Here is a 26,206-nt window from a genome sequence, read left to right as displayed (position 1 = left end):
ATCCGATGGCCCTTGATTGACCAATTAAAATTCTTAGGCTTCTTGGCAAGGACCATCACCTTAGATTTCTGAAAATTAATAACCAGGTGGTTATCCTTACAGTAATTGGCCAGGAGCTTAAGAGCCCTCCTAAGATCTACTGGGGTTTGAGAGATAATAGCATCAGCATCCGCTTACAGCAAAATAGGGATTTTTACCCCCGCGATGTCTGGCAGATGTAACCCTGGATCTGAGAGATTTTTGGCTAAGGTGTTTATATGCAGGTTAAACAGAGAGGGTGCCAACCTGCACCCTTGTTTGACTCCTTTGCTGGAAGTTATTGGGTGTGAAAGTGAGCCTCGGGGTTACCTCTCACCCTGACGTTGGTGTTCTCATAAAGCTTTTGAATGAGAAGAAGTAATTGCCTGTCAATGTTGATATCCCTGAGTTTTCGCCACAACCTTGGCCTCGAAATTGTATCTAGCGCTGATTTGAAATCTACAAAGGCTACATACAAAGAGCACTTGGGCTTACTGCTATACTGGATGGCTTTAAGAGGGGTTTGGATAACTTCATGGAGGAGAGGTCTATCAACGGCTACTAGCTGGAGGGCTATACTATAGGCCACCTCCAGCCTCAGAGGCAGGATGCCTCTGAATACCAGTTGCAGGGGAGTAACAGCAGGAGGGAGGGCATGTCCTCAACTCCTGCCTGTAGGCTTCCAGCGGCATCTGATGGGCCACTGTGTGAATCAGGATGCTGGACTAGATGGGCCTTGGTCCTGATCCTGCAGGGCTGTTCTTATGTTCTCAATAAGATGGCGTAGCACTAAGGAATGATCCATAGTTGAGCGCCCCATTCTAAAACCAGCCTCTTCATCCCCCAAGATGTCTTCTTGGTGGCACCACTGTGGCAAACCCGCCTAAGTAGCCACCCTTTAAAACAAGGTTAAGGGAGCAAGTGTTCCCTTAACCCTGTTTTTTAAATCGTCTGGCAGCTGCTGATGCTTCCAGCTGCAGATGCCAGACTGTGGGGAGCCCAGAGAGGCCTCATCCCCTCGGAAGCTGCTGTCTACTGAGTCAGACTATTGCCCCCCCCCAGCTCAATATTGTCTACACTGCTTGGCAGCATCTCTCCAGGGTTTCATGTTGGGGTCTTTCCCAACCCTGCCTGGAGATGCTGCCAGGGATTGAAGCAGGACCTCCCGCATGCTAAGCAGATGCTCTACCACTAAGCTACAGCAGCACCATTTCCAAGGAAGTTGCCTTCTACCAAATCAGGCCATTGGCCCATCTAGCTCAACACTGGCTGGCAGCAGTTCTCCAGGGTTTCAGGCAGAAGTCTTTCCCAGCGTTACCTGAAGATGCCGTGGGTTGAACCTGGGACCTTCTGCATGTAAATCCAATGCTCTACCGCTGAGCTACAGCAATTGCCCCAACAATCTGCTCCCTGAGATGACTACGTCACCTTGCTTCATGGTAGGACCGCCCCGTCCAAGCCACTAAGCCACACAGACTCTCCAATATTTTCAGCAGCGTGGTGAGTGACCCTTTGGATTTCTATACACTCCTGGCTTGATTCTTTAAAAGGGATTCATGGTCCCAAGTTCCAGTTGCAGGATTCAGGCTGGTTCATCTTGATGTACCCCCATGCTTGCTTACATACATACATACATACTGGCAAGAACTAAGAGGACGCCCAGCAGCAAGGTGGATGGACTCGATTACGCAGAGGCATAGCAAGGTTGGAGTGGGCCCAGAGACAAGATTTTTAAATGCCCCCCACTCACTGAAGCTCAGCTCATGAAGTAAAGAAATCTTAAATGAAGCTGAACAGTGGTAACAAAAAGCATCTCTCTCTCTCTCTCTCTCTCCCTCTCTCCTATGTGCCACTATAGAACATCATCCTAAATTATATTTTAAAAGGTTTTGTAAATTGTGGATGATGCACCCCGCCCCCCTGCTGCTGGCACAAAACAGCTACAATACAGGAGAAGGAGGAGAGCTGGTTTTGTGGTAGCAAGCACAAATTGTTCCCTCTGATAAGCAGGGTCCACCCTGGTTTGCATTTGGAAGGAAGAGTACATGTAGTCTCTCCCAGACTACATGTGATCGGGCTGGGAAAGACTCCTGCCTGCAACCTTGGAGAAGCTGCTGCCAGTCTGTGTAGGCAATACTGACCTAGAGGGACCAAGGGTCTGACTCGGTAGAAGGCAGCTTCCTCTGTTCCTATCTCCCAGCCTTATGTTGTCTAGATGAGAGCATTGCGACAGTTTTAACCCCACCACAAAGTCTTAGCAAAGACACACAGCAAAGCCACCACAGGAGAAGAGGCTGGCCTTATTTCTTAGCAGACCTGGTTTATGCACGAGGCAGAGAGAAGCAGATGTGCGGGCGACTTCCTTGCCCTGGCTTGCAAAGAGTCTTCAGTTCTTGCAGCCAGAAGGAAACTGCAAGTCGAGAGGACGAGGCAGATCCGAGGCTGCCCACAGTAGCAGGGGATGTGGCAAGGAGGGTTTCCAGCAAGCCTGTTCCAGGAGAAGATGGGACATTTCTGCTGAGGAGTGGCTGAACTTTGGCCAGTCACAGGGTGATGGTAGACTGACTTTGGACTAGACTGGTAGACTGACTTTGGTAGACTGACTTTGGCCAGTCACAGGGTGATGGTAGCCCTAGCAGAGCCAATAAGGATGAGAAACCCGTTCCCCAGTGCCCAGTTCCTCAAGGAGGGCAGAAACCCCTGCAGTGGAAAGGAGAGCAGCTAGAAAGCAACCGGAGTCTGGCATTCCATCCAAAAAGGAGGAGAGAGGCTTGATGATTTGCTATTCAAAAGCTTTTCCAGCTTCCCTGGGGGGAAAAGGTATCTTCATCATGAAAGCCCCATATTTATCTACCTTTATTTGCACACATTATTTATGCTGAAATTTTGCCTTGCCAGGTGGAAAGGCGTTCATACAGATTCATCTTGTTGCTCTTGCCTGCCTCTTTTCTTCCTTCCCTCCTTCCCTCTACTGTCTTTCTCTGCTAAAAATCAAGATTGCATGCTCCTTGGGACAGGGACCTGTCATTTGGCTCTGTGTAAAGTCCATCAATGGTACTTTATCAGTTGTTTGATTGTTCAGAGAGCGCTTCAGCTGTGTACTTCACACCATGATTGCAAAGTAATGCATGAAGCAGTGTTTAACATGTTGTTGGGAGTGTGTGTGTGTGTGTGTGTGTGTGTGTGTGTGTATGAGAGAGAGAGAGAGAGAGAGAGAGAGAGAGAGAGAGAGAGAGAGAGTGAGTTGGGGTGCAACTGTGGGGAGTCCAGCGAGATTTAATTATGGAACAGAGAGGTGATAAAGCAGGTCAAGCCTTTCTGGAAGTCCTGTTGGAGACGGAACCATAGCTTAGCACAGAGAACATAGCTGCCTTTTGAGGGGAAGGAGGTGTGAAGGATCCAGAGGTTTGAGAGAGAGCATCTGCTTTGTATGCAGACAGTCCCAAGTTCCATCCCTGGCAGCATCTCCAGGTAGGGCTGGGAGAGACTCTTGCCTGCAACCTCAAAGAGCCACCGCCAGTCAGTGTTGACAGTACTGAGCTAGATGGACCAAGGGTCTGACTCGGTATAAAGCAGCTTCCTATGTTCCATGTTCTGCCCCTAGGTGCATGGGGCATTCTGCCCCAAAGCATGCCTTTTATACTACTACTACTACTAGCAGTAGTAGTAGTAGTAGTAATAGTAATAATGTGCTCCAGGACAGAGCTTTTACAATTAAAACAGTTTCTTGGCTCACATTAAATCCTTTACCCTGTGTAGGACACTCTCTTCTGCATCCCCTATGCCCCTTCCTCTCACAAAACCAAAAACCAGACGCGCACTCTTGCAATGTCCTTCTGCGTGGCGCTTTCCAAACTAGCTGCTCAGCAGCAGCAAAACGCCTCCGTTCAGGCAAGTTGCATTTGGAATGTAAACAGCAGGGGGAGCAGTCTCGCGGAAACTAACCACCCGAAAAGAGCAGCAACCTTTTGACGACGGATATACAATGTCCTAGCTCTATATCTCAGCAATTAAATGCGCAACAAGGCATTGGAAATGTGAACGGCACCCTGCTGTCCACGGAGGGATAGCAAGACTGGCTATCTGGTTGGCTGGCTAGTTGTCTGGCTAGTTGTCTGGCAGCTGGATTTTTAATTTTAAGCCTCCTAGCCGCAGTGGAAGAGAAAGTACTTAGGGGTCCAACAAATACTGCAAAAGAGGGGAATATTAAATGCAATTTGCTTGTATTTCAAGACGGACTGCAACTTCTGGCTTGTGTTGGGTTTGTCTCCTCAAAAGACAGCTCTGCATACCGTGCATCACAATGGTCTCCTCAGTGTGGATAGCAGTGGTCAGGTTCGTTGCTGGCCCTGTTCCTAGTCTACACAGTCTAAGCAATCGGGTTGGGTTTTGTTGTTGTTGTTTTGCTCTTCTGCTTTGGTTTTTCCTGCTGTTACATAAGAACACAGGAAGCCGCCTCCTACCGAGTCAGACCTTTGGTCCACCTAGTTTACTATTGTCTACACTGACTGGCAGCAGCTCTCCAAGGTTTCAGGCAGGAGTCTCCCCCAGATCTACCCCGAGAGATGCTGCCAAGGATTAAACCTAGGATCTCCAGCGCGCCAAGCGGATGCCCTTCCACTGAGCTAAATCCCCATCCTCCTAGGATTTCTTACAGCTGACAGTGCCCATATCAGGGGTGTAGCTATGATGGATGGTTCAAAGGACCCAGCCCCCCCCCCAGCTCCTGAAGGCCCCCCAGCTCCACCCCTCCCTATTTTCTTCATTCTTCCCCTCATTCCAAGGCACCGTCAGAGAGAGGGCCAACCACGGGCCCACCTCCCTTAGCTACGACCCAGGCCCACATGTCGTCACCCATCCAAATGCAAACCAAGATGGACCCTGCTTAGCAAAGGGGATGACTCAATCCCTGTGACGTGAAATGTGTCCTGGGTTCCAAACAGCTGACCTTCAAACAAACTTTAGGAAGACAATACAGCCTGTCGGTGAGTTAGGGACTTCCTGTAGTTACTTGTCTTAACAGAATAGTCAACAGAGAGTATACATGTAATTCCCCCTTCCGCCAGTTCCCTTTCTCTAGGCCAACTTCTGCCTTCCCACCACCCTGAAAGAAGTTAAGGCTCAACAATAGATCAGGAGCAGCTCGTCCTAATGAGTCAGGGGGACACCCAAGGAGGCGGCTCAGGTTTCTCCTCTCTCTCCCACCCTGCCTGAGAGAGCCATGCTGCCTGTAGGCTGGACATCTGTCAGGTAGAGCGCCGTGGTTAGGAAATGCTTGGAAATGCTGGAACACAAGGTGGACACCCGCAGCAGCCGTCGGGAGGGGTGCCGTGCTGGGGTTGGATAGGGCCAGTTGCTCTGTCCAGGAGAGACGCCGGACCCATCCGTTGGGGCCAGCGTCTTTAAGAAACTGCGAGGCACGCCTGCTCAGAGGAGATCATCGCAAGCCCGTGACGTTTAGGCTTGCAACGATCTCTAAACTGCACGGGCGCGTCTGGCAGTTTCTTAAAGATGCTGGCCCCAACAGATGGGTCCAGCATCTCTCTTGGCTGCTGCCGGGGGAGGGGGGAGGGAGAAGGACTGCTCCACCCCCCCCCCCAACCCGCAGCCACCCCTCAGCCACGTTAAGTATTTTTTTAAGCGGAGCTTTGGCAGGGCGGCCCCCCAATAAGAGATTTTGGGGGGCCTCATGCAGGGCAGGGGGAGGGGTGTCTCGTGGCTGGGTGGTCCAGGCACCTGAATTACTTTGGTGCACCCCTGGGAGGGGCTGCTGAGCTCTTGGAGGCATAAAAAGGAGGGAGGTGCACCAGAGGGCCGGCAGACCGCCTCTAGGCGGCCACCAAAGCTGGCCACCAAAGGGGGCCAGCTTTTGGTGCCGGGCCTTCTGGGTGGGACTGAGATCTGGGAGAAGGTTATATTAGGGTGAGGTTGGAGGTCTGGGCTAGAGTCTGCAGGAGGCTTCACACACAGGGCTTCTACCCCAAATCTCCTTCAGTAGAGAGTGAGGTCATTCACACAATCGAAAACTGTGTTCTACCTGGGTTTGGGAACTATGTGTACTTCCAGTTTTTGATTGTGTGGAAGCAAGGTTAGAGGAAAACCTGGGTAGCTTTTTCTCCTACCTTGCTTCCACACAATCACTTCTACCCAGGTTTTCCTCTAACCTTGCTTCCACACAATCAAAAACTGGGAGTACACACAGTTCCCAAACCTGGGAAGAACACAGTTTTCGATTGTGTGAATGACCTCAGTGTGTACATTCACTCACTGGAGCAGTTCCAAGGACCCACGGAGCCTAGCCTTGCTCCTCTGCAATGCCAGGTCAGTTCAGAAGAAGACCGAAATCATCCACGACTTGATCATGGCTGAGGCAGGGAGCTGACCTGGCTTGTATAAGTCTTAGACTGAGACTTGGTTAGGGGAGGAAAGTGGTCCAGTTTGGGCCCAGCTCAGGGGCGTAACTACCATTAGGCAAGGGGAGGCAGCTGCCTGGGGGCCCCCACGCCTCGAGGGCCCCCCGAGGCAAGTCACATGTGAAGTGAGTGTGTGTGTGTGTATCAGCGAGGGGCCTGTTTTTAAAATTTTGTCTCTGGGCCCACTCCAGCCTTGTTACACCCCTGGCCCAGCTTCTCCAATCAGATTACTCTGATGGGGAGCAGGTATGGGGAAGTGGGTGGGGTGGGGTGGCTGTGGTCCATAAGAATACCATCTCCCTTACCAGACCCTCTGTGAGACAGGTGACTTATACCAAGTGTATATTTTTGAGGCTGGGAACTAGGGATAAACTGTTGGTGTACCGTCCACCCCGCTGCCCAATAGACTCCTTAACTGAGCTGATGGAACCAGTCACAGAGTTGGTGTTGGAGTCTCCCAGACTTTTGATGTTAGGCGACTTCAGTGTCCACTTTGGGGCTGGCTTGTCTGGTGCAGCTTGGGAGTTCATAGAGGCCATGAAATCTAAGGGCCTATACCAATTAATTTCAGGACCAACTCATGGTGCCGGAAACACACTCGATTTGGTCTTCTGTTGGGCTCCATAGTTAGGAGATGCTGTGATTTCCCCATTGTTATGGACGGACCACTGCCTGCTTCACAGCCAGAATCCACCCCTGCAGGGGTGGTGGACCTATTAGGATGGCCCACCCGAGAAGGCTGCTGGATCCAGTAGGATTCCAAAAAAGCCTTGGAGGGTTTTAATGTTGGTGCTGCCAGTGAGTCTGTCGAGGCCCTGGTGGGAACCTGGAATATGGAACTCACCAGGGCAAGAGACACGATTGCTCCTAAGCGTCCCTTCCAACCTGCTTCAAAAATGGCCCCTTGGTATACAGAGGAGTTGCGGGGGCTGAAGCATCAGAGTAGGTGTGACTGGAACACAAGTGGAGGAAAACCTGGCTCAAATTTGACAGGTCACAGCACTGGATCCATTTGAAGGTTTATGTGGCATGCGGCAAAAAACCAATTTTGGTCTGCATGAATTGTGCCTGCAAATTTGCGTTCAGCAGAGCTATCCCAGGTTGTGAGGAGTTTAATTTCTGCTCTTTCTGTTTGGAATCAGTCCCCGGAGAATTTGTTCTGCTGTAAAGCTTTTAATGGGTTTTTCTGCGGATAAAATCTCCTGTATTCTGGGCTGTCTTGGACTCCACTATTTCTGCAAGGGTTATGAAGGGGGTGTTCAGCAATCCCTCTTGCAGTATTATGTTGGATCAGTTTCAATCTGTGATTTCTGAGGATGTGGACGAGCTGCTTCGGGCGGTGCGTCCTACCACCTGTTAGCAATAGCAATAGCAATAGCACTTACATTTATATTCCGCTCTATAGCCGAAGCTCTCTAAGCAGTTTACAATGATTTAGCATATTGCCCCCAACATTCTGGGTACTCATTTTACCGACCTCAGAAGGATGGAAGGCTGAGTCAACCTTGAGCCCCTGGTCAGGATCGAACTTGGAACCTTCTGGTTACAGGGCGGCAGTTTTACCACTGCGCCACCAGGGGCTGTTCTCTGGATCCTTGCCCAACTAACAGGAGGAGAGCTAGTCTTGTGGTAGCAAGCATGACTTGTCCCCTTAGCTAAGCAGGGTCCACACTGGTTGCATATGAATGGGAGACTAGAAGTGTGAGCACTGTAAGATATTCCCCATAGGAGATGGGGCTGCTCTGGGAAGAGCATCTAGGTTCCAAGTTCCTTCCCTGGCATCTCCAAGATAGGGCTGAGAGATTCCTGACTACAACCTTGGAGATGCCGCTGCCAGTCTGTGTAGACAGTACTGAGCTGGATGGGCCAATGGTCTGACTCAGTATATGGCAGCTTCCTGTGTTCCTACAACTTGGCTGCTTCTATCTAGCAAGGAGATTGTTGGAGGTGGCCTCGTTAATATCATTCATGCATCGCTGAGGGGGTACCCCCTGTTTGAAGGAGGGGCAATAGATAGACCACTTCTTAAGAAACCTTCCCTGGATCCCTTAGCGATGGCTAGTTACAGGCCAGTCTCCAATCTCCCATGGTTGGGCAAGGTGACTGAGAGAGTGGCGGCCTACCAACTCCAGACAGTTTTGGAGGAAACTGATTATCTAGACCCATTTCAAACTGGCTTTAGAGCTGGCTATGGAGTTGAGAGGGCTCCATTCTGTCACCAATGCTTTTTAATATCGACATGAAACCGCTGGGTGAGATCATCAGATTTGGTGCAGGGTGTTATCAGGATGCTTGTCATCTATTTCTCCTTGTCATCACCACCACCACCACCATCATCAGGAAATGGCATTCATTCCCTAAATGCCTGCCTACAGGCAGTAATGGGCGGAGGTGCTCATTGTAGGCACTCAGAATCTGAAGGATGAGTTAGATCTTCCTGTCCTGGGTGAGGGTTACACTCCCCCAAAAGGAACAGGTATGCAGCTTGGGAGTACCCTTGGACCCAAGCCTCACCCTGGTATCTCAGGTGGAGGCTATGGCCAGGAGTGCCTTCCAACAGCTTGGGTTGATTCACCAGCTGCGTCCATTCCTTGAAGAGAACAATCTCAAAACAGTGGTGCATCAGCTGGTAACCTCCAGGCTTGACTATTGCAATGCGCTCTACGTGGGGCTGCCTTTGTACGCAGTTTGGAAACTTAAGTTAGTTCAAAAACCAGCAGCCAGTCTCTCAAAAACCATTGCTTCTCTCCAACCATCAATTTTCAGCTAAACAAGCCTCAAGCTAAACCTGCCTGCCTCTGGACCTAAGAGGGAGGGAGAGAGAAAGAGCATCCGAAGGCTGCCTGTTTGCTTAAGGAATCAAGTGGCCAGCTGGATCTTCGACTTAGAAAGCCGATGATGATGGCGAGAGGGAAGCCTTCTTGGATACAATTGGGACAGATGGGACATTCTCCTTTTGTGCTGACCCCCCCCACGCCCCCCCCCACACTCCCAGCAAACGTGATGGTTGTTTGTTTCACTCCGTAGAAGGGAAAATATTATTATTATTATTATTATTATTTCTTGTTTACACAGTCAGACAGGTGTTATTGACTGGTTTGTTTTATCCAGACATCGAGTCCTTCCCAAGGACCAGGGATGCCAGAATTTTACTGTTAATCGTTATAGATATCGTCACAGAATATAGGCTGTTCCCAGTAAAGCTGCTTTTTGTAATTGGCTGATGGTGATTTCTGGGGCCCCTATGGTGTTGAGGTGCTCTTCAAGGTCTTTTGGAACTGCACCCAGGGCGCCAATTACCTCTGGGATTATTTTGGTCTTTTTCTGCCACAGACTTTCAATTGCAGTTTGTAGATCTTTGTATTTTATTATTTTTTCTATTTCTTTTTCTTCTATTCTGCTATCCCCTGGTATTGCTATGTCGATTATTTTCACTTGTTTTTCTTTCTTCTCGACTACAGTGATATGTATTGTGTATTGTGTGGCAGATGTTTGTCTGTTTGTAGTCGGAAGTCCCATAATATTTTTACATCTTCATTTTCTTCAACTTTTTCAATTTGATGCTCCCACCAATGTTTGGCTACAGGTAGCTTGTATTTTTTGCAGATGTTCCAGTGTATCATCCCTGCTACCTTGTCATGCCTTTGTTTGTAGTCAGTCTGTGCAATCTTCTTACAACAGCTGATCAGGTGGTCCACTGTTTCATCTGCTTCTTTACAAAAGCGGTACTTGTTGTTTGTTGTGGATTTTTCGACTTTTGTTCATTGCATTTGTTCTTAGTGCCTGTTCTTGTGCAGCCAGTATTAAACCCTCTGTTTCTTTCTTCACGTTGCCATTCTTAAGCCATTGCCAGGTCTTGGTGATGTCTGATTTTCCACTTATATTGTGTAAATATTGACCATGCAGGGGCTTATTTCTCCATTTTTCTGCTCGGTTCTTGACTTGTTCTTTCTTGTAGGCCTGTTTTGTTTCATTGGTGTTGAATAGTTGTGCGTTCTTGACCATTTGAAGTGCATCTTCTTCACTGTCCCTTATATATTCTTCAAGGTCTCTTTTCTCCTCCTCTACTGTTTGATGGACTTGCAGCATTCCTCTTCCACCTGAGCTGCGAGGGAGGTAGAGCCTATCTACATCACTGTGGGGGTGCAGAGCACGATTGATGGTCATGATTTTCCTGGTCTTACGATCTAGCGTCTCTAGCTCTGCCTGGGTCCAGTCTATTATTCCTGCAGTGTATCTAATAACAGGTATAGCCCAGGTGTTTATGGCTTGTATGATGTTCCCGCCATTGAGTTTGGACTTGAGGATTTTTCTGACTCTCCTGATGTATTCACTTCCCATTTTTCTTTTAACTTCAGTGTGTGCGATGTTATCAGCCTGGAGAATGCCCAAGTATTTGTAAGGTTCTTTCTCTTCCAGGTTCTTGATCTTGCTTCTATTGGGCAGTTCTATTCCTTCTGTTTTTCTTATTTACTCTCTGTTCATTATTAATGCAGCACACTTGTCTAGTCCAAACTCCATTGCTATATCGCTACTGAATATACGGACAGTGTTTAGCAGTGATTCGATTTCTGACTGGGACTTTCCATACAGCTTCAGGTCGTCCATGTACAGCAGATGGTTGATTTTACTGGATGTTTTAGATGTTTGGTATCTGAGGCTTGTTTTGTTTAGTATTTGTGAAAGTGGGGTCATGGCGATTACAAACAATAGAGGGGATAGTGAGTCCCCTTGGAAAATGCCTCTTCTAATGCTAACCTGTCCAAGTGTCTCGCCGTTGATTGTTAACTGTGTACTCCACATGCTCATTGCTTTTTAAATAAATATCTGAATGTTTTTGCTGACACCAGTTGTTTCTAAACATTTTAGTATCCATGTGTGAGGCAATGAATCGAAGGCTTTCTTGTAGTCAATCCATGCAACACTTAGATTGGTTTTTCTTCTCTTGCAGTTTTCTAAAATCATTTTGTCAATCAGCAGCTGGTCTTTTGTGCTTCTGGTGTTCGGGCAATTTCCTTTCTGTTCAACTGGAAGCTGTTTGTTAGTTAATAAGTATTGCATCACTTCATCTGCTATTATTACAGTTAATAATGTGAATATGGTTGGCAGGCAGGTTATCGGTCTATAATTACTTGGAACTGCACCTTTTGCTGGGTCTTTCATGATGAGATGAGTTTCCCCAGTTGTTAGCCATTGTTCAATATCACCTCCTTGCAAAATGTGATTGAACTGTTTTGATAGTTGTTTATGAAGGCTTGTAGGTGTTTAAGCCAGAAGCCATGCAGTTCATCGTCGCCTGGCTCAGTCCAATTTTTAATTTTCTTTGCTCTTTCACTGATTAATTCTGGTGTTATTATTAGATCTTGCATTTGTTGGTTACATTTTTTGACTTCTTTCATCCAGCCTGCTTTTTTATTATAATCTATTGGATTGTCCCATAATTTCCGCCAGAATTGCACTGTTTCTTCTTTATTTGGCGTTTCTACATTTCTTGCTGTTTCTCCTTCTACGCTTTGGTAGAAACGTCTCTGATTCGACTGGAATTGGAGATTCTGCCTGTGTTGTGTAATTCTGGCTTCATATCTGCTAATCTTCTTTGACACTGCTGTTATTTGCTGCTTTATTATTTCCAGGACTTCTCTCATTTTCCTTGAATCTAGGTGGTATTTTTGGATCAGATACTGTTTGGTGTTTTCATTCTTCAGCTTCTTGTCTGTCATATCTTTCAATTTACTCGCATCTGATCTAAGCCTGGAGATTTTATTTTCTAATCAAATCTTCCATTTAGGTGATGTACTGCTTTCTTTTTTTACAGGTCCACTGATCTTATATCCGAGCTCTTGTGTTGTTGTTGTTGCTGCACTGCACATGAGTTGGTTTATTTCTTGCAAATTATTGGTTGTTATTTCTGCAAGTGCAGCATTGACATCTTTTAATGCCTGAGCAAGTTGTTTTTTGGCAACTGTTTTTAGAGCGGGAAGTCGAACCCTGGTTTTTGTTTGCTTCATGTGCTCAGTTATTTTTTGCTTTAGTTCTTGTTGCTTTCCTGTTAAACGGCATTTGGGTTATTCAGGTGAAGGCAAAGGGGAGGTTGCCCGGTTTTGATTTTGAAATACTTCAGCAACGGTGGTATCCTCTTTTTCCAACACCTACTCCATCTGCGCCTGAGCAACTGCTTCCGTTGGTGGTAATTCTTCTTCCATATCTTGAGCCTGTGTTGCTCTTTGCAGTTCTTCCAGCTCAACTCATGTGAATACTTTATTTCTTATTATGAATCTTCTCTGGTCTGCAAGCCTTTGTTCTGTTATTTCTGTATCTGGATGCTTCTCTTTCCAAATGTGGTACATTCTTTTTAAATAACCTCTTCTAGTTGGACTAGACTTGTAATAGCAGATCATTATTTCCTTGTTGGCATTTGTTGTATATTTTTTTCGGTTAAGCAACGTTTCTTCCAGTAGCTTTGCTGTCTCCAGCCCTGGTTGCTCAACTGAAGATCCTGAGTCCTGTAGCCCACTTGCCACCAGATGTCCAGGGACTATAGCACCTGGCGCGGTCCTTGTTGACCCGGGCGATGACCAATCCGGTATAGATTTATTAAAGTTACGTCTCACCATATTGTTGATGGGAGAGGCACTCTTTGTCTGGATCCTCTGGTGAGACCTGTCTTGTAATAATAATAATTATTATTATTTTTAATAATTAATAATAATGATATTATTAAGCAGCTACAGAGAAGGCCCGCCTCTGAGTCGTCACCAAACGAACCGGTGACAACTGGAGACGGACCTCCCCAGATGACCTTAACGTGCGGTGGGGATCATGTAAAAGAAGGCGCTCTCTAAGATATCTTGGACCCAAGCCGTTCAGAGCTTTAAAGGTAATAACCAGCACTTTGTATTTTGCCCGGAAACATATTGGCAGCCAATGTAACTGTTTCAAAACAGGCATCATATGGTCTCTCCGGGTTGCCCCAGAGACCAATCTGGCAGCCGCATTCTGAACTAACTGAAGTTTCCGGACTACATACAAAGGCAGAATGAAGAAATTCTTCCTAATGCCTAGCCTAAATCTGCTTCCTTGCCATTTCAACCCATGGATTCTAGTAGCCCAGCCCTCAGGAGCAACAGAGAACCAGTCTGTTCCTTCTTCGATAAGGCCATGGTGGCCAGGGATGTTGTAGTTCAGTATCATCTGGAGACCCAAATATGAGGACCCCTGACCTTCGAATGATGAGTTAGTGTTCTAGCATACAGTCGAGATGTGCAACGAAACCAGACCACACCCTTGTGCAGCAACTATAATGTGCCAAGGGAAGGCAAGTAGTTTGCGTAAGAGAAAACACACTCAGAATTTATCATTTCTACAGGCCTTTTTAGTGCTTCACAATGGATATCACATTGCTCCTCTTCTGTTTCTGTTGTGAAATGTCATGATGCATCTCTTGAACTCCTCCCTCCTCCTTCCATGATCTTCTGGGTATTTGAAGACCATCCTTCCAGGCCTTCACAACTCTGGTCCTGCCCCCAGTAGAAACATAGGAAGTTGCCTTATACCAAGTCAGACCCTGGGTCCGCCTGGCTCAGAGCTTTCTGGCACAATATTGTCTATTCTGACTGGAAGCAGCTCTCCAAGGTCACAGGCAGCTTTTCTCTGTTGCCCCCGAGGACTGGATTAGAAATTGGATTAGAAATTCCATGGGTTGAAATTGCAAGGAAGGAGATTTAGGAGATGACAGGGATCAAACCTGGGACCTTCTGCGAGCAAAGCAGATGCAATTCCAGCTCCGTGATTTCCAGCTCTCTGCTCTTAACTGATCGGGGTGGGGGTGGGGGCCAGTTCTCTCCTGCGTCTGCTTCCCTCTTCACTGTTCTAGCTATGTTTCTCAGGAAGACGGTTCCCAGAAGCAGTTTAACCCAGGCTGCTCGTCTGCAGCGCAGGCATCCCTATGGATCACGGTGCTGCTGGCCCGCCTAACCCCACTTTGAAGCCTGGCCTTTAGACAAAGTTTAGGGTGCTAGCGTGCCCTTTACCCTGGCACTGGGCTCAGATGGGTGCTCGGGCTGCTTGTTGCCTGAGTGCACACAGAGATGGGTGCCTAGAGCGCCCGTCTCAGAGGAGAGGAGAGCTGGTCTTGTGGTAGCAAGCGTTTCTTCCCCCCTTAGCTGAGCAGTGTCTGCCTTGGTTTCATTTGAATGGGAGATTAGACGTGTGAGCACTATAAGAGATTCCCCATCAGGGGATGGAGCCGCTCTGGGAAGAGCATCGAGGTTCCAGGTTCCCCCCCTGGCAGCATCTCCAAGATAGGACTGAGAGAGATTCCTGCCTGCAACCTTGGAGAAGCTGCTGCCAGTCTGTGTAGGCAATACTGAGCTAGATGGACCAATGGTCTGACTGGCAGCTTCATATGTTCCTATCCCCCAATGCACCACGCTCGACACACTATGCATTGTGGGATATCCAAAGGTTGGGATGTGTCATCCCAGCCTCCAAAGATCCACACTGCTGGGAGCAGTGAGGATCATGTGAGCGCATGGTAGTATACCTGAAGAAAAGCAGAAGAATCATCTGGGGGAAAGATGAGTTGGACTCTGCCTACCCCACTGCCCGCCCTCCGCATCCCAGGACTATCATGTGAATAGCCTCAGGGTCTTACTCCTAATCAGCTCTAATTCCAGCTTTAGCGCCAACTTTAAACTCTTCCTCCAGCTTTCACTAACTTTCTGCTGCAGGCGAGCCTCCTTTTATTCTCTTCCCCCCCTCCAATTTTCCGAAACTAACCGATTTAAAATTGACTGCATGTTATGCTTTAAAAGAAAATTATTACAAAATGATGTATAGATGGTATCTGACACCCAAAAAATTGGCATTAATGTATAAAAATGTATCAAACAAATGTTGGAAGTGTGGACAGTCTGAAGGCACTTTTTTTCCTATGTGGTGGACCTGTGGGAAGGCTAAAGCATATTGGGAGATGATATATAATGAGTTAAAGAAAATATTTAAAATGACATTTCCTAAGAGGCCAGAATCCTTCCTGCTGGGAATAATAGAAGGTGCAATTTCAACAAGTAATTCAACGCTTTTTATGTACGCTTCGGCGGCGGCTAGAATTATATAGGCACAGAAATGGAAGAGTAATGAAGTGCCTTCAAAAGAAGATTGGCTGATAAAATTTTTGGAATATGCGGAGATGGCAAAACTTACAACACTAATAAGAGACAAAAATTTGGAATGCTTCAAAGAAAGTTGGAAACCATTTTTGTTGTATCTAAAGAACTATTTTCCTACTATGGACTTTACAGCAGGGTTCGAAATTCAGTAAAAAAAACCTGCAGGTTGGATAGATTAGCTGTGTTTGTAAGGATTTAAATTTATGTTTTGAACTATTATTATAGCAAGGGTGAACTTTATAGCTGATGATTCACGAACAGATGTGTGCGGGAAGTCCACTTTTGTCTATTCGTAATAAATGACATATTAATATTGTTAAAAATAATAAAAATTGAATTTGGGGAAAAAACCAAACCAACCAATCAAAATTAATGCGAGCTCCCCCCATTAAAAAAACAAAACAAAACCAATCCAATCCAACCCTCTCCTCCCTCCAAAAACCAAACAGCTGGACTCTTTCCCCAACCAGACCAAACTGTCAAAGAGGAGCTGTGATCCCTGCCAGCTTCTTATTACAGAGCACAGGAAGGAAGCAAATACGCATTCAAAACAGAAATGTGAAGAGCACAAGAGGAGGTCAAGGCCTTGTTCCTGCACAAATGGCATTTCATACTTGGCAGGACTTTTTAATCACTGGAATGGAATCACATGTCATATTTGGCTGTATTGGAGGCAGTCAGTGATGGTTTGTAAGCTTGCCAGGCCTTGCCAAGGCTGTGCTTTCCGGGCACTCGATTGGAAGGTGCAGCTTGCTCCCAGGATCCTGTGCTCAGCAAACCTCATTGCCGGCAAACCTCAAGTGGGCTCCTCTGGAGTGATCCAAGCCAATTGTCTGAGTGAGTGCTTCCAAGCAAGAGGCATTTGCATGGACCTGTAGCAGTGTAGCAGCGTCTCCCTCAGCCAAGAGGTGAGCTTGGGAGTCTGTGGGCACAAACGCTCCAAGGGAGATGAGAAGAAAAGAGGAACTCAGACACGACGGTATGTTTTTAACAAAAGGGGCAACTTTATTAATATACTTAAATAGGTTACAAGTCGTCACTTAACTTTCTAACTAAAGGAAACAAAACAGGACAGAATGGAGTAGGCAAAAAAACTTTCCATCTTGGCCAATCTGTTGGAAAGCCAAAAATTCCTACTCGGCCCCCAACAGGGCGACCAGCAAAGCCCATTCTGTCCCTGGGAGGGAGGGGGAGGGAGGGAGGGAAGGAGGGAAGGGAGGAAGCCCAGGGTCACACAGAAGAAGGGAATGGCAGGGCAAACAAAATTGGGGGGAGTCCCAGCCAGCCCTCACCCACCCCCCCGCTCCTTGCAGGCATGTTCACGTGGTCTCCTCTTCTGGGGCGGATCGACTCCTCCAGCCTCCCAGCAGCAGCACATGCCTGCAAGAAGCACAAAGCAGCGTCAGTGGGGTTGCCCTGCTCCTCCTCCCTTTCCACTCTGGCAGCCCAGCAAGCGGGGATCGGGCAGTGGGCTGGGGGTTGATGGGGGGGCAAGCCAGAGAATTCGGGCTCCCGACTGTGCAGCCACAGCATGGAGCAGGAGGGAGAGGAGGATTCTCTGGCCTGCCACCGGGCAGCTCCAGGGGGCGCTACTGGGGCTGCAGGGGGGGCCCAGAGTCTCCCAGGCTCCTCTGCTGCTACACCGGTTTGGGAGGAAGGAGGAGGGAGCGGAGGGGGGAGTGAGGCGTGGCTGCGGGAGTGGAGGGGGGGAGGAGCACACCCTCGGCAGGGGAGGGGGCGGATGCCTGGATGGGGCTTCCCCTGCCAGGGGAAGCCAGGCCGCTGGGGAAGGGGAGAAAGGTGGAAGGAGGAGGGGGCGCTCCCTGGCCAGCTGGTGGGAATGGAGGGAGGCGGTGACTTTGCCCTCCTGCTGGGGCCACACAGCCTCCCCGGACCCAAGGGAAGCCCAAGAATGGTTCCAAAGGGCCATTTGGGGGCAAGGTGGTCCTGTAGCCTCCTCCCACTGCCTGCCAGCAGAAGCAAGGGGAGGGGCTTCTGCACCCCAGAGGCGGGGCTTCCTTGGGCCAGGGGAGTGGAGCCTGCTTCCCCCTCACTCCTCAGACAGAACTGCACTTCCCTGCTGGATGTCTTCTTGTGGACAGATCTTGTGTCCACGCACTTGGAGGAGGTCTTCTGGGAGGCCCCTGCGCTGCACGGTCTTTCCTGAACCTCCCTTCAGCTGCTGATCTTCAAGGGGAGAGCACAGGGCTGTTGTTCCTGGAAAGAGAGAAGGACATTGGTTCAGAGATGGGGGGTCTTCTCACACTCTCCCCCATGACACCACCAAGCACCAGGGACTCCTGGCAGAATATTTGTGTCCTCATTTCCCAGAGGGAAGAGAGATCTTTCCTCTTTCCCTTTGGCTACTGGTACCACCAGACACAAGGGCCGAAGATGGCATTCCAACACAAGGGAGGGTTGCCCAGATTCCTGCCCACCCTTCCTGCAGCCCCAGCCCCCTCCCTAACCATCGGGGCCCCTTCAAGTGAAGCCCTGCCTTGGTCTACTCACCAGTCGGTCAGGTGGAGAGATCACCGTACTCTGGCGGGTGTCTCTTCTTCTTACAGCCCGCCCACAAGCGCCGAACGGCAGCCCGCAGCCCGTGCCGGGAGTGGAGGGAAAAGGCCTTCTTCACGATCTTCTCTGTCTTGCAGGCAACTCTCCCGACCTCGGGGTCATGGTCGCCAAGCAAGCTCTCCAGCGCTGGAGGGATGAAGGAGAAGGTTCAGAAATGGCATGAAGAGATCACCCCACCCTTGGCCAAGCCCCACCATTTGCACACCAAGAGGGCGCAAGTCCTGACTCTTTCTCCCCTGCACTCTGGGAAAGCCTACTGCTGAGCATCCCTGAGGATGCAAGCGGGACCTTCCATTTGAGGGGACAGGTGGCCCATTCCAGCTCTGTGGTCCCTAAATCTAGGCCTCTCCCCTCACAGAAACTTCCCCTTCCCACCCAGAAACCGGCACTTACCACCATGGAAGGTCTCTATGTTCCCTTCAGTGAGGATGCTGCCCTTTTTGTGGACCAGGTGACCTAAAAAACAAGGGTGGAAGGAAATGGGACCACAGTTCAGGACACTGTGCATGGACAACCCGATCATTCAGGAGAGGAAGTCCTCCCCTCTCTGCTCCGTCTGGGACTGACAATTTGAGCCATTCCTCCAGGGTCTCTTATGTCACCTTGGGAGGAAATTAAGCCAAGAGACCTCGCTAACGCTCACTGGGCCAGTCCTCCTGGGGAGGGAACAGCTCCTGCCCCTCCACACCCTTCTGGCAGTGCCTTCCAAGAGAATGAACCTTTGCCCACCAAGACGACCCACTAAGGGAGACCCAAAAGTCTTGTTTCGCTTACCGATCAGCAGGGCAGCCGTTCTCCTCACTGAAGGCTGCTCGCTGCGGAAGAAGCCCAGGATCTTGGTGGCCTCCATCTCCACGGCGTCCTCTGTGCCGAGCTGCCGAATCTGGGATCAAGAGCAAAGACAAATCCCGAGTGAGCAAAGCATCGCCCAAAGGTCCTTGAGCCATTTGAGCCGAGGGATGGACAGGGAGGGGCTGCCCTTACCAGACGCTTGGCGATTTTGTGGAGCAGCTCCTGCAGGCTGTAAGAGTCCCGCGCCAGCAGCTTGCCCTCCAGGTGCCATAGGAGGGCTTCCGCCAGGAGGCTCAGATTGTCCTTCGCAGCCTGCCAAAAGAAAGATCGGAATGGGAGTGAAAAAGGCTGCCAAGGGATTCCAAGAAACCTCTTAGGGGGCTTCAAGGAGTAGGGCCTGGATAGGCCAAACCACAGCAGGACAGCTCGTGAATTCACCATCCTGTGAGGCTAACTCTGGGGTCTGCCACTGGGCGGCTGGACTTGGGGAAGCCTAAACACCTTCGTAGGGGTTGCAGGAAGAAGTGGGCTCTCACCTGTGCTACCTCCAGGTCCTCATCCTCCACATGAATCAGCACCGCGATGAGGGTCGTGATGTTCTCCTCTGTACCCTCATGATGGTGGTGGCGGTGCTGCAGGAGATCCAGGTGGGTCCTCATGGCTGCCCTTCGGATCTTAGCCTCCTCCTACAAAGAAGAACAGGGGTTGTTATTTGGGAGGAATTCCTCACCTTCATCACCATGCAGAAGAGCTTGCATGGGTCTCTAGGGGGTGTCTGGTTTCCCTTCTCCAACCCGTTCGGAACCAGCAGGTTGGCCGGCCCTCATAGAGCCGGGGCGGAGGGCTGGCATGTAAGTACTCACGTGGTGGAAGAGAGGGCGGCACAGGGCAGCCAGGACAGCATTCACCGTGGCCTGGTGTTCTGATGGACAGTGCCTCAGCCGCTCCATGAAGGCCAGGACCCCCAAAGTGGCTTCCAGACTGGAGGTCCTGAGCCCTCCCAGGATCCCGGCACTAAAATCCTGGGGTTTCTTCGCCTAGGGAGGGAAAAGGTGGATCCTTGAGAACACATGCTAGTCTACCCCCTGCTAAATGGACCACATAGCTGTCCATGTTTGATGCCGCTTGGCTTCCATCCAAGAGGGGTGAGAAGGCGGTATTGGAGCACGTGGGGAATCAGGGCTCCCACTGAGAGATGCATTCCCTTAAGGATTTCTCCTTCATCCTGTGGCAAGGGTTCCACAGGCTGAATCCTCCCAACTGGAAAAATCTTCCTGTCACACCTGGGGATGCCTAGGAGCACCAGCCTCAGGAAGGGCTCCCCAAAGAGAGGAGTCTCCATGTCTAGGGATGCTCCATGCCCAGGGATGTCACTCACCGCCTTCAGGGTGCCATAAATTTGGAGAAGACCCCTTTCGCTCAGGTAGCGGATGTTCTGGCTGGGGTGGACTAGCCACGCTACCAGGAGCGTCCAGGTCTTCTCTAAGGCAGCAAAGTCTTGGTCTTTCAGGAGCAGCTAAAAGAGGGAAAGGAGCAGAAGACCCATCAGCCCCTGGGGCCAAACCCTCCTCTCAGGGAAGCCCACCTGAGGAAAATGCTTCTCACCTCCACAAAGAAGGCCACCTCTGCGAGGGAATGCTCTTCTGGATCTTTATCGAGGCTGAAGAGGGAAGCCAGGTATGCCTTCAGCCTGGCCACTGTGGAGGATGGTGTCTTTAGGAGAGCCCTGCAACACACAAAGGCCCCTGCTGAGTCCTGGGCGGGAGGCCCAGAAAGAGCAGACCTGACCCAAACCACCCCAGCCCCCAGGCCTCCTGAGGAATCTCCTATTCACTCCTACTTACCTCACCAAGAGGGCCACACCCTGGAGGCAGCTCTGCGGAGAGCACAGGGATTCCCAGCAGGTCTTCTCTGGGGTCACCTGTGCCACCCTCTCCAGCAGGGTTCGGACAATCTGCGTGGTCTCCCTGCAGAGAAGAGAAGGTTGCTGTCACCACCATGTCAAGGGTGGAGGCAGTGGACAAGGGAGGGACTCCTTGCGGGGTGGCATAGTATCAAGGGTGGAGGGACTGAGTTGGACCATGGGAGGGAGACCACAGAGGTAAAGTGACTTTATCCACAGCTGGCTTTTTAACACTGCAGATGCATTTTAAGGCTCTCTGCAGAGCCAAGAGGGCTGCAAATTCTGGGCTCTCCTTTGTGTAGCTGAGGGAGGGGACATCTGTGCCAGAGTCACCCCAACAGGCCAGAAATGCTGCTCACCCATCAGAGTGGGACATGGGAGAAATGACCCTAGCCTGTCCTCCCAGAGTGCTGGAAGGAAGACTTGCTGGCCCCGCTTTCCCCACCGCCATGACTTACTCAGGAGGCAGGTGATGGCTGTCTCGGTTCCCGACTCCCTCGGTGGTGTTCTGCAGGCCGGTGAGGATCTTGTTGACCAGGCCCACCAGGAGTTCGGGGAACCTCTCCTGCACCTCACTGGCATACTCCACGCTCCGGATGACGTCCCCAATCTTCTTTGTTGCTCTCCCCTGCGAAGAAGAGGAGGGTCAGGCCTCAGCACACAGTCCGAGGGACGGTTATGGGTCAGGAGAATCCCCAGGGCCAGGCCAGTGCCATGGGTGTCTGCACCCACATCTGGGCCTGGAGGGTGCTGCCTTTGGCTCAGGGTGCATGAGGTCAACTGCAAGGGAAAGACATCCACAAGGGGAAAGGGCAAGTCCCCACCTCCCGTGTGAACAGTGTCTGCCATCCAAGCCGCCATCCTGTGTAGTGCAGAAAAGGAGGGGCAGATGGGTGGAGTCAAGTCATCCTTGGTTTGCGCCCCTTACCTCTCCCAGATGGACCGAGGAGAACCAATCTGGGGCCAGCTGTCCTCTTCTTTCCTCTTCGCCGATGTGCCTGAGAGAGGAGAGGAGAGAGAAAAGCTTCTCAAAGAACTGTCCTGTTGGAGATGGCAGCCAGCTGAAGAAGTACACGGGCACCCAAAGAGATGCTAAGCAAAGATCTCGCCTCCCTTGGGAGGTGGCTGGCAGGGGAACTTCATCAGGCCAGAGATCTCCCAAGTCCAGCCTTTCATGCCCCACTGAGAAGCCCTGGGAAGTGTTCAAAGGGGGCATCGAGACAGGAGCCCTCCCCTGCTCCTTCTCCCCAACACCCGCTCATGCCAACAGCATGGGGGTCTCAGAGCTCCCTCTGCTAACAGCCAGCAATAGACTTGCTGGTGTCTCTCTTGCACCGGCTGCCAATAGGCCTTCTTGGGTGAACTCCCCCTCCAGATTTCTCAGGGAGGAGGTAGGAGGAAACATCCCTCTATGGGGCTCAGACATGGGGGGGCTGCCCCTGTCCCCTGCAGCCTTCTGCTGGCTATGCTAAAATCCCCCCAGCTCCCTACTGGCTCCTCAGCTGAGACGAGGGTACCTACCTGGCCGAACTGGGGGTCAGCGGAGAGTCCCTCACCTCGTCCTCGATGCTGCTGATGTCATGCATCGTGTCGTCCTCGTCCGTCGAGGAGCACTGTGGAGGAGAGAGAAAAGAAACGGGAGCGTTTCAGGGCTTGCGTTGACCTTGCGAGGCTTCTGAGAGGAACCAAGCCCAAGGGACGGTTGGGAAGACATCCGGCTCTAAAATAAGACCTGCCTCTTGGTAGAAAAGGCATTTGGCATCTCAGCCCAGAAGAGCCTTTCACCACATTTTTGCCCCCTTTCCAATGCCTCAGATGCATTTCCTCCCATCCCACCAATCACAATCCCTCCCATCCTGCAGCATCTAGAACTAGAACCATTCCATTTTCTGACTCCTGCTGGGGAACAGGGCACTCACACACACACACACACACACACACACACACACACACACACACACACACAAACACACAAACACACAAACACAACCTAGAGCCCGTTCACATGAAAAAATGGATGATGAAATGGATCATTTCTCACCTCCGCGGAGGACGAGTCTTCCACCGTGTAGGTGTTCTTCATCATCTTCTTGATGAGCCACTTCTTTGGCTTCGGGACTCTGAGAGGAGAAAGGAGAGACATGGCATAAGAACAGCAATGCATGCCCTGTGGATCAAGTGAAAGACACGTGTAGCCCAGAACCCAACAGTGGACAGCCAGATGCCTATTTAGTTGGTTGTGAACCACTTGAGACCTGGTTACATGTGGCATTAAAGTGTGTTTATTCAGAGAGAGAGAGAGAGAGAGAGAGAGAGAGATATCTCAAGATTCGGAGGTTCCTTGGCTGTCATGGGTTATAATCTTCAACTGGATTCTCCTCCATGAACATGTCTAATCAACCAAGGTTCCCAGGGAAGGTGATCCGCCTCTATGATCCCTGGAGCGGCCCTTCAGCTGAGAAAGGTACCTGGGGGAACTGGTGGCATAGTCCCCTTCCAACCCCTCTTCCTCCAAGCTGGCATGTGGAGTCTCGGCCCCCGGGAAGGAAGAACTCTGTGAAGGAGAGAAGGGCAAGAAATGGTTGCTATGGCCCTTGCATTGAGCTTCCTAGGCTTCAGCAGGGAAAAGGCCAGCCTTCCAGCGGTCATCACCAGGTGAGCTGAATGCAGGAAGTGGGCCGGAAGGGGATCGTCCCGTTCTGGACATAATTCTTCCCGCTTTCCTGATTTTCAACTTTCTTAAAAACCACTTTGGAGCCCAGGCATGCTGGCGGGGGCGGGCGGGAGAGATGGCAAAAGAGCTCCTCTCTCGTGCCCGCCTTCCTCGCAATGAGGTCGGTTGGGCTGATTTCAGGCCTTCGCGCACTCATGCAAATGGCAGAGGGGAAAGGCATCAACTCCCCCCACTCCAAGACATGCTGCGCTCCCTCACTCAGCTGGGGCCCTGATGGCTCTGGTGACTGGAAAAGACCACTTCCAGTCCACTTCATGCTTTCAGTCGGCTCCTTAGTGAGGACACTAAAGGCACGTGCAAAAACATGCCCAAACTGGGTCTCCTTTCCACTTTCTTTCCCATTTCTTTTCCCTTTTTCATTTAGTTCATTTCTCATTGGTTTGGTTTAGTTTGCTTATTGTTTTGTATTTTTATTCATTCTTCATTTATTTGTCACTGTTTTTCAATGGTTGCCATTAAAGCAACAGGATGCTCCACCTTTAACTGTGAGATCTCGACCAGAAGTCAAGGCCATAGCCACCATCTCCTTGCGGCCATATTCTTTAATCCTATCACCCCCACCGTGCCACCATTGTGATGAAGTGTTGTTAAGGGCATGGCTGTCCCTTTACCATAGCTTTAAGCAAACAACTGTCAGAAGATGGCCGCCCACCCGGCAGCATCAAAACTGGGGCCATTCCACATGCTCTCTACTCCTGGACAACACGGGGGACCCACACACCCAACCCATAGTTCTTCCGAGGGAGGGACTGGATGTTGAGGCTTCCTGACCTCTCCAAGGGATGGCTCTTGGTCAGCGGCGGTGTTTTGCAGCCTCCTCAACACGGTGCTTGGCCTCTGGACGCTAAGAAAAGAAAGAAAGAAGACACATGAGATCAGAACACGAGTGCTTAGAAAGAGCTCTGCTTGATGAGATGAATGAGGCATGCAGCCCAACACCCTGTTTCCAGGAGTGGACAGCCAGATGCCTGCAGGAAGCCCACGGGCTGGGCATGGAGACACCTGCCTCCATGGAAACAACCCTCCATGCTGCTCGGACCTTCTGTCCACCCTTGGCTTCTTGCTAAACTAACCACCTCCACCCCCCAAAAAATTGCATGGGCTCCTAAGGAAGGTCCTCTACTTCCATGAGCCATGGAGCTGCCCCTCCAGGTGAGAAAAGAGTACCTCGGGGAACTGACAAAGCTCTCCACGTCCAGCTCCTGATCCCTAGTGTTGTCTTCTGGGATCTTGGCCTCTTGGATGTCAGGACTCTGCATATGAGACAAAGGTTTCCAATGAGTGTACTCACTCTGATCTTCCTAGGGCCTAGGATTCGTAGGGAGTTTTCCCCCTGACATTTTCTTTGAGTTCATTTTTATTTCTTTAAATTATTTTGATTTTTTTTAAAAAACAAAAAAAACTTATTAAAAAGAAACCATGTGTTCTAATTCTAACTGTGTTAGCTCAGCCTTTCCAAAGGGAGAGACAAGGTGGGCCCCTGAGTCCGGAGTGAGGGCCATCCCTCCTGCTGTGAGCTGTTTTTACCTGAGGGGACCATGATTGTCTCTACAGAAATGCCTCTTCAGTCAAGAGACCTGGAGATTCCCTACCTGGAAGACCCTCTCCTCTCCTGACCCGTCTCAGGGTCTTGGGAGCCGTTTGATGCCTCCAATCCAAAGCACACAAACCCAGAAAGGTGGCCATTGGAAGGAGAGGCAGAGGGTGGCAGAATCCTTCCCTAGCCACGACGTTCCCACTGTAATCCTCTGGCCAACATGCAGCAGCTGGATTTCCTCCCCTTTCAGGATCTGACCCCGCTCTGTCTCCTGACGGTGGAGATGCAATCTCCCCTCACCCCTCAACCAGCCCATCCACAAAAGCGACTGGAATCGTTTCCTGACCTCACAGGACCATTCGGTGTCCACGGTCTGGAGAAACCATCCATCCTCCTCAACCGTGAAGACACTGCAGGAAGAAATACAATGGCCTGAGTACCTCGGAAGAGCCTTGCTGGATCCGACCAAAGATGCATCTGTCCCAGCACTCTGCTTCCAATAGGGGACAGCCATCCGGCAGGCCTCCAGGAAGCTATCCTCTGTGCCCTTCAAGCTAGCGGACATCACCACCACATCTTGGAAGAGTGAATGCTTCTACGCAGGGGCGTAACTACCATGAGGCCGGGGGAGGCCGTCGCCTCGGGGCCCCACTGCCTTGAGGGGCCCCCCAGAGACACCTCCCATGACTCCCCATTGCCCCCTGCCCAGCCCCAAGACCCTTCAGCCACTTGCCCTGTTTGCCCTCCCTCCTGCTGGTCCTCCTGGTCGGCCATCCAAGCAGCAGGCAAGCTGCTTTTCTCCCGGGCGCCTCTCAGCTGATCGGCGGCTGGGCGGGGCTTCCAGGGAGGCCTCCGTGTAGGCCTCCGTGAAGCCTGAATTCGAGTAGGCTGGCCAGCCCCAGGAAGAAGGCTGGCAGTCAGAGTGGCCACTCCAGTTCTCTGCAGCAGACCCTCTTCTTCCCAGGCCAGACAGCTCAGCCGTGGCCAGGTAGAATGTGGATTCCTTTTGGTGGTCACACCCCGCCCCCCGCCCCCTATATCCAGGTAGGGATCTGCTTGCCA

At 50.5% G+C, this 26,206-nt stretch overlaps 1 protein-coding gene across 1 annotated transcript; it reads right to left on the bottom strand.

Annotated features, from left to right (window-relative positions):
- Positions 1 to 16,583: 16,583 nt before the first annotated feature.
- On the bottom strand, positions 16,584 to 25,919 carry LOC128332496 (uncharacterized). The gene is made up of 18 exons (XM_053266817.1): positions 25,491 to 25,919; positions 24,775 to 24,860; positions 24,379 to 24,451; positions 23,342 to 23,427; positions 22,915 to 22,993; positions 22,395 to 22,486; positions 21,802 to 21,871; positions 21,332 to 21,501; positions 20,815 to 20,937; positions 20,576 to 20,696; positions 20,349 to 20,486; positions 19,834 to 20,007; positions 19,507 to 19,656; positions 19,163 to 19,282; positions 18,953 to 19,061; positions 18,572 to 18,634; positions 18,113 to 18,304; positions 16,584 to 17,818 (listed from the first exon to the last, which is right to left on the bottom strand). The coding sequence occupies exons 1-17, from the start codon at positions 25,707 to 25,709 to the stop codon at positions 18,120 to 18,122; spliced, it is 2,058 nt and encodes a 685-aa protein (XP_053122792.1). The 5' UTR covers positions 25,710 to 25,919; the 3' UTR covers positions 16,584 to 17,818; positions 18,113 to 18,119.
- Between the last annotated feature and the right edge of the window lie 287 nt (positions 25,920 to 26,206).

Source organism: Hemicordylus capensis, chromosome 7, assembly GCF_027244095.1.
Source record: "Hemicordylus capensis ecotype Gifberg chromosome 7, rHemCap1.1.pri, whole genome shotgun sequence".
NCBI lineage: Eukaryota > Metazoa > Chordata > Lepidosauria > Squamata > Cordylidae > Hemicordylus > Hemicordylus capensis.
The sequence above is the reverse complement of the archived record's forward strand: the minus strand, read 5'-3'. Positions and strand labels throughout refer to the sequence as shown.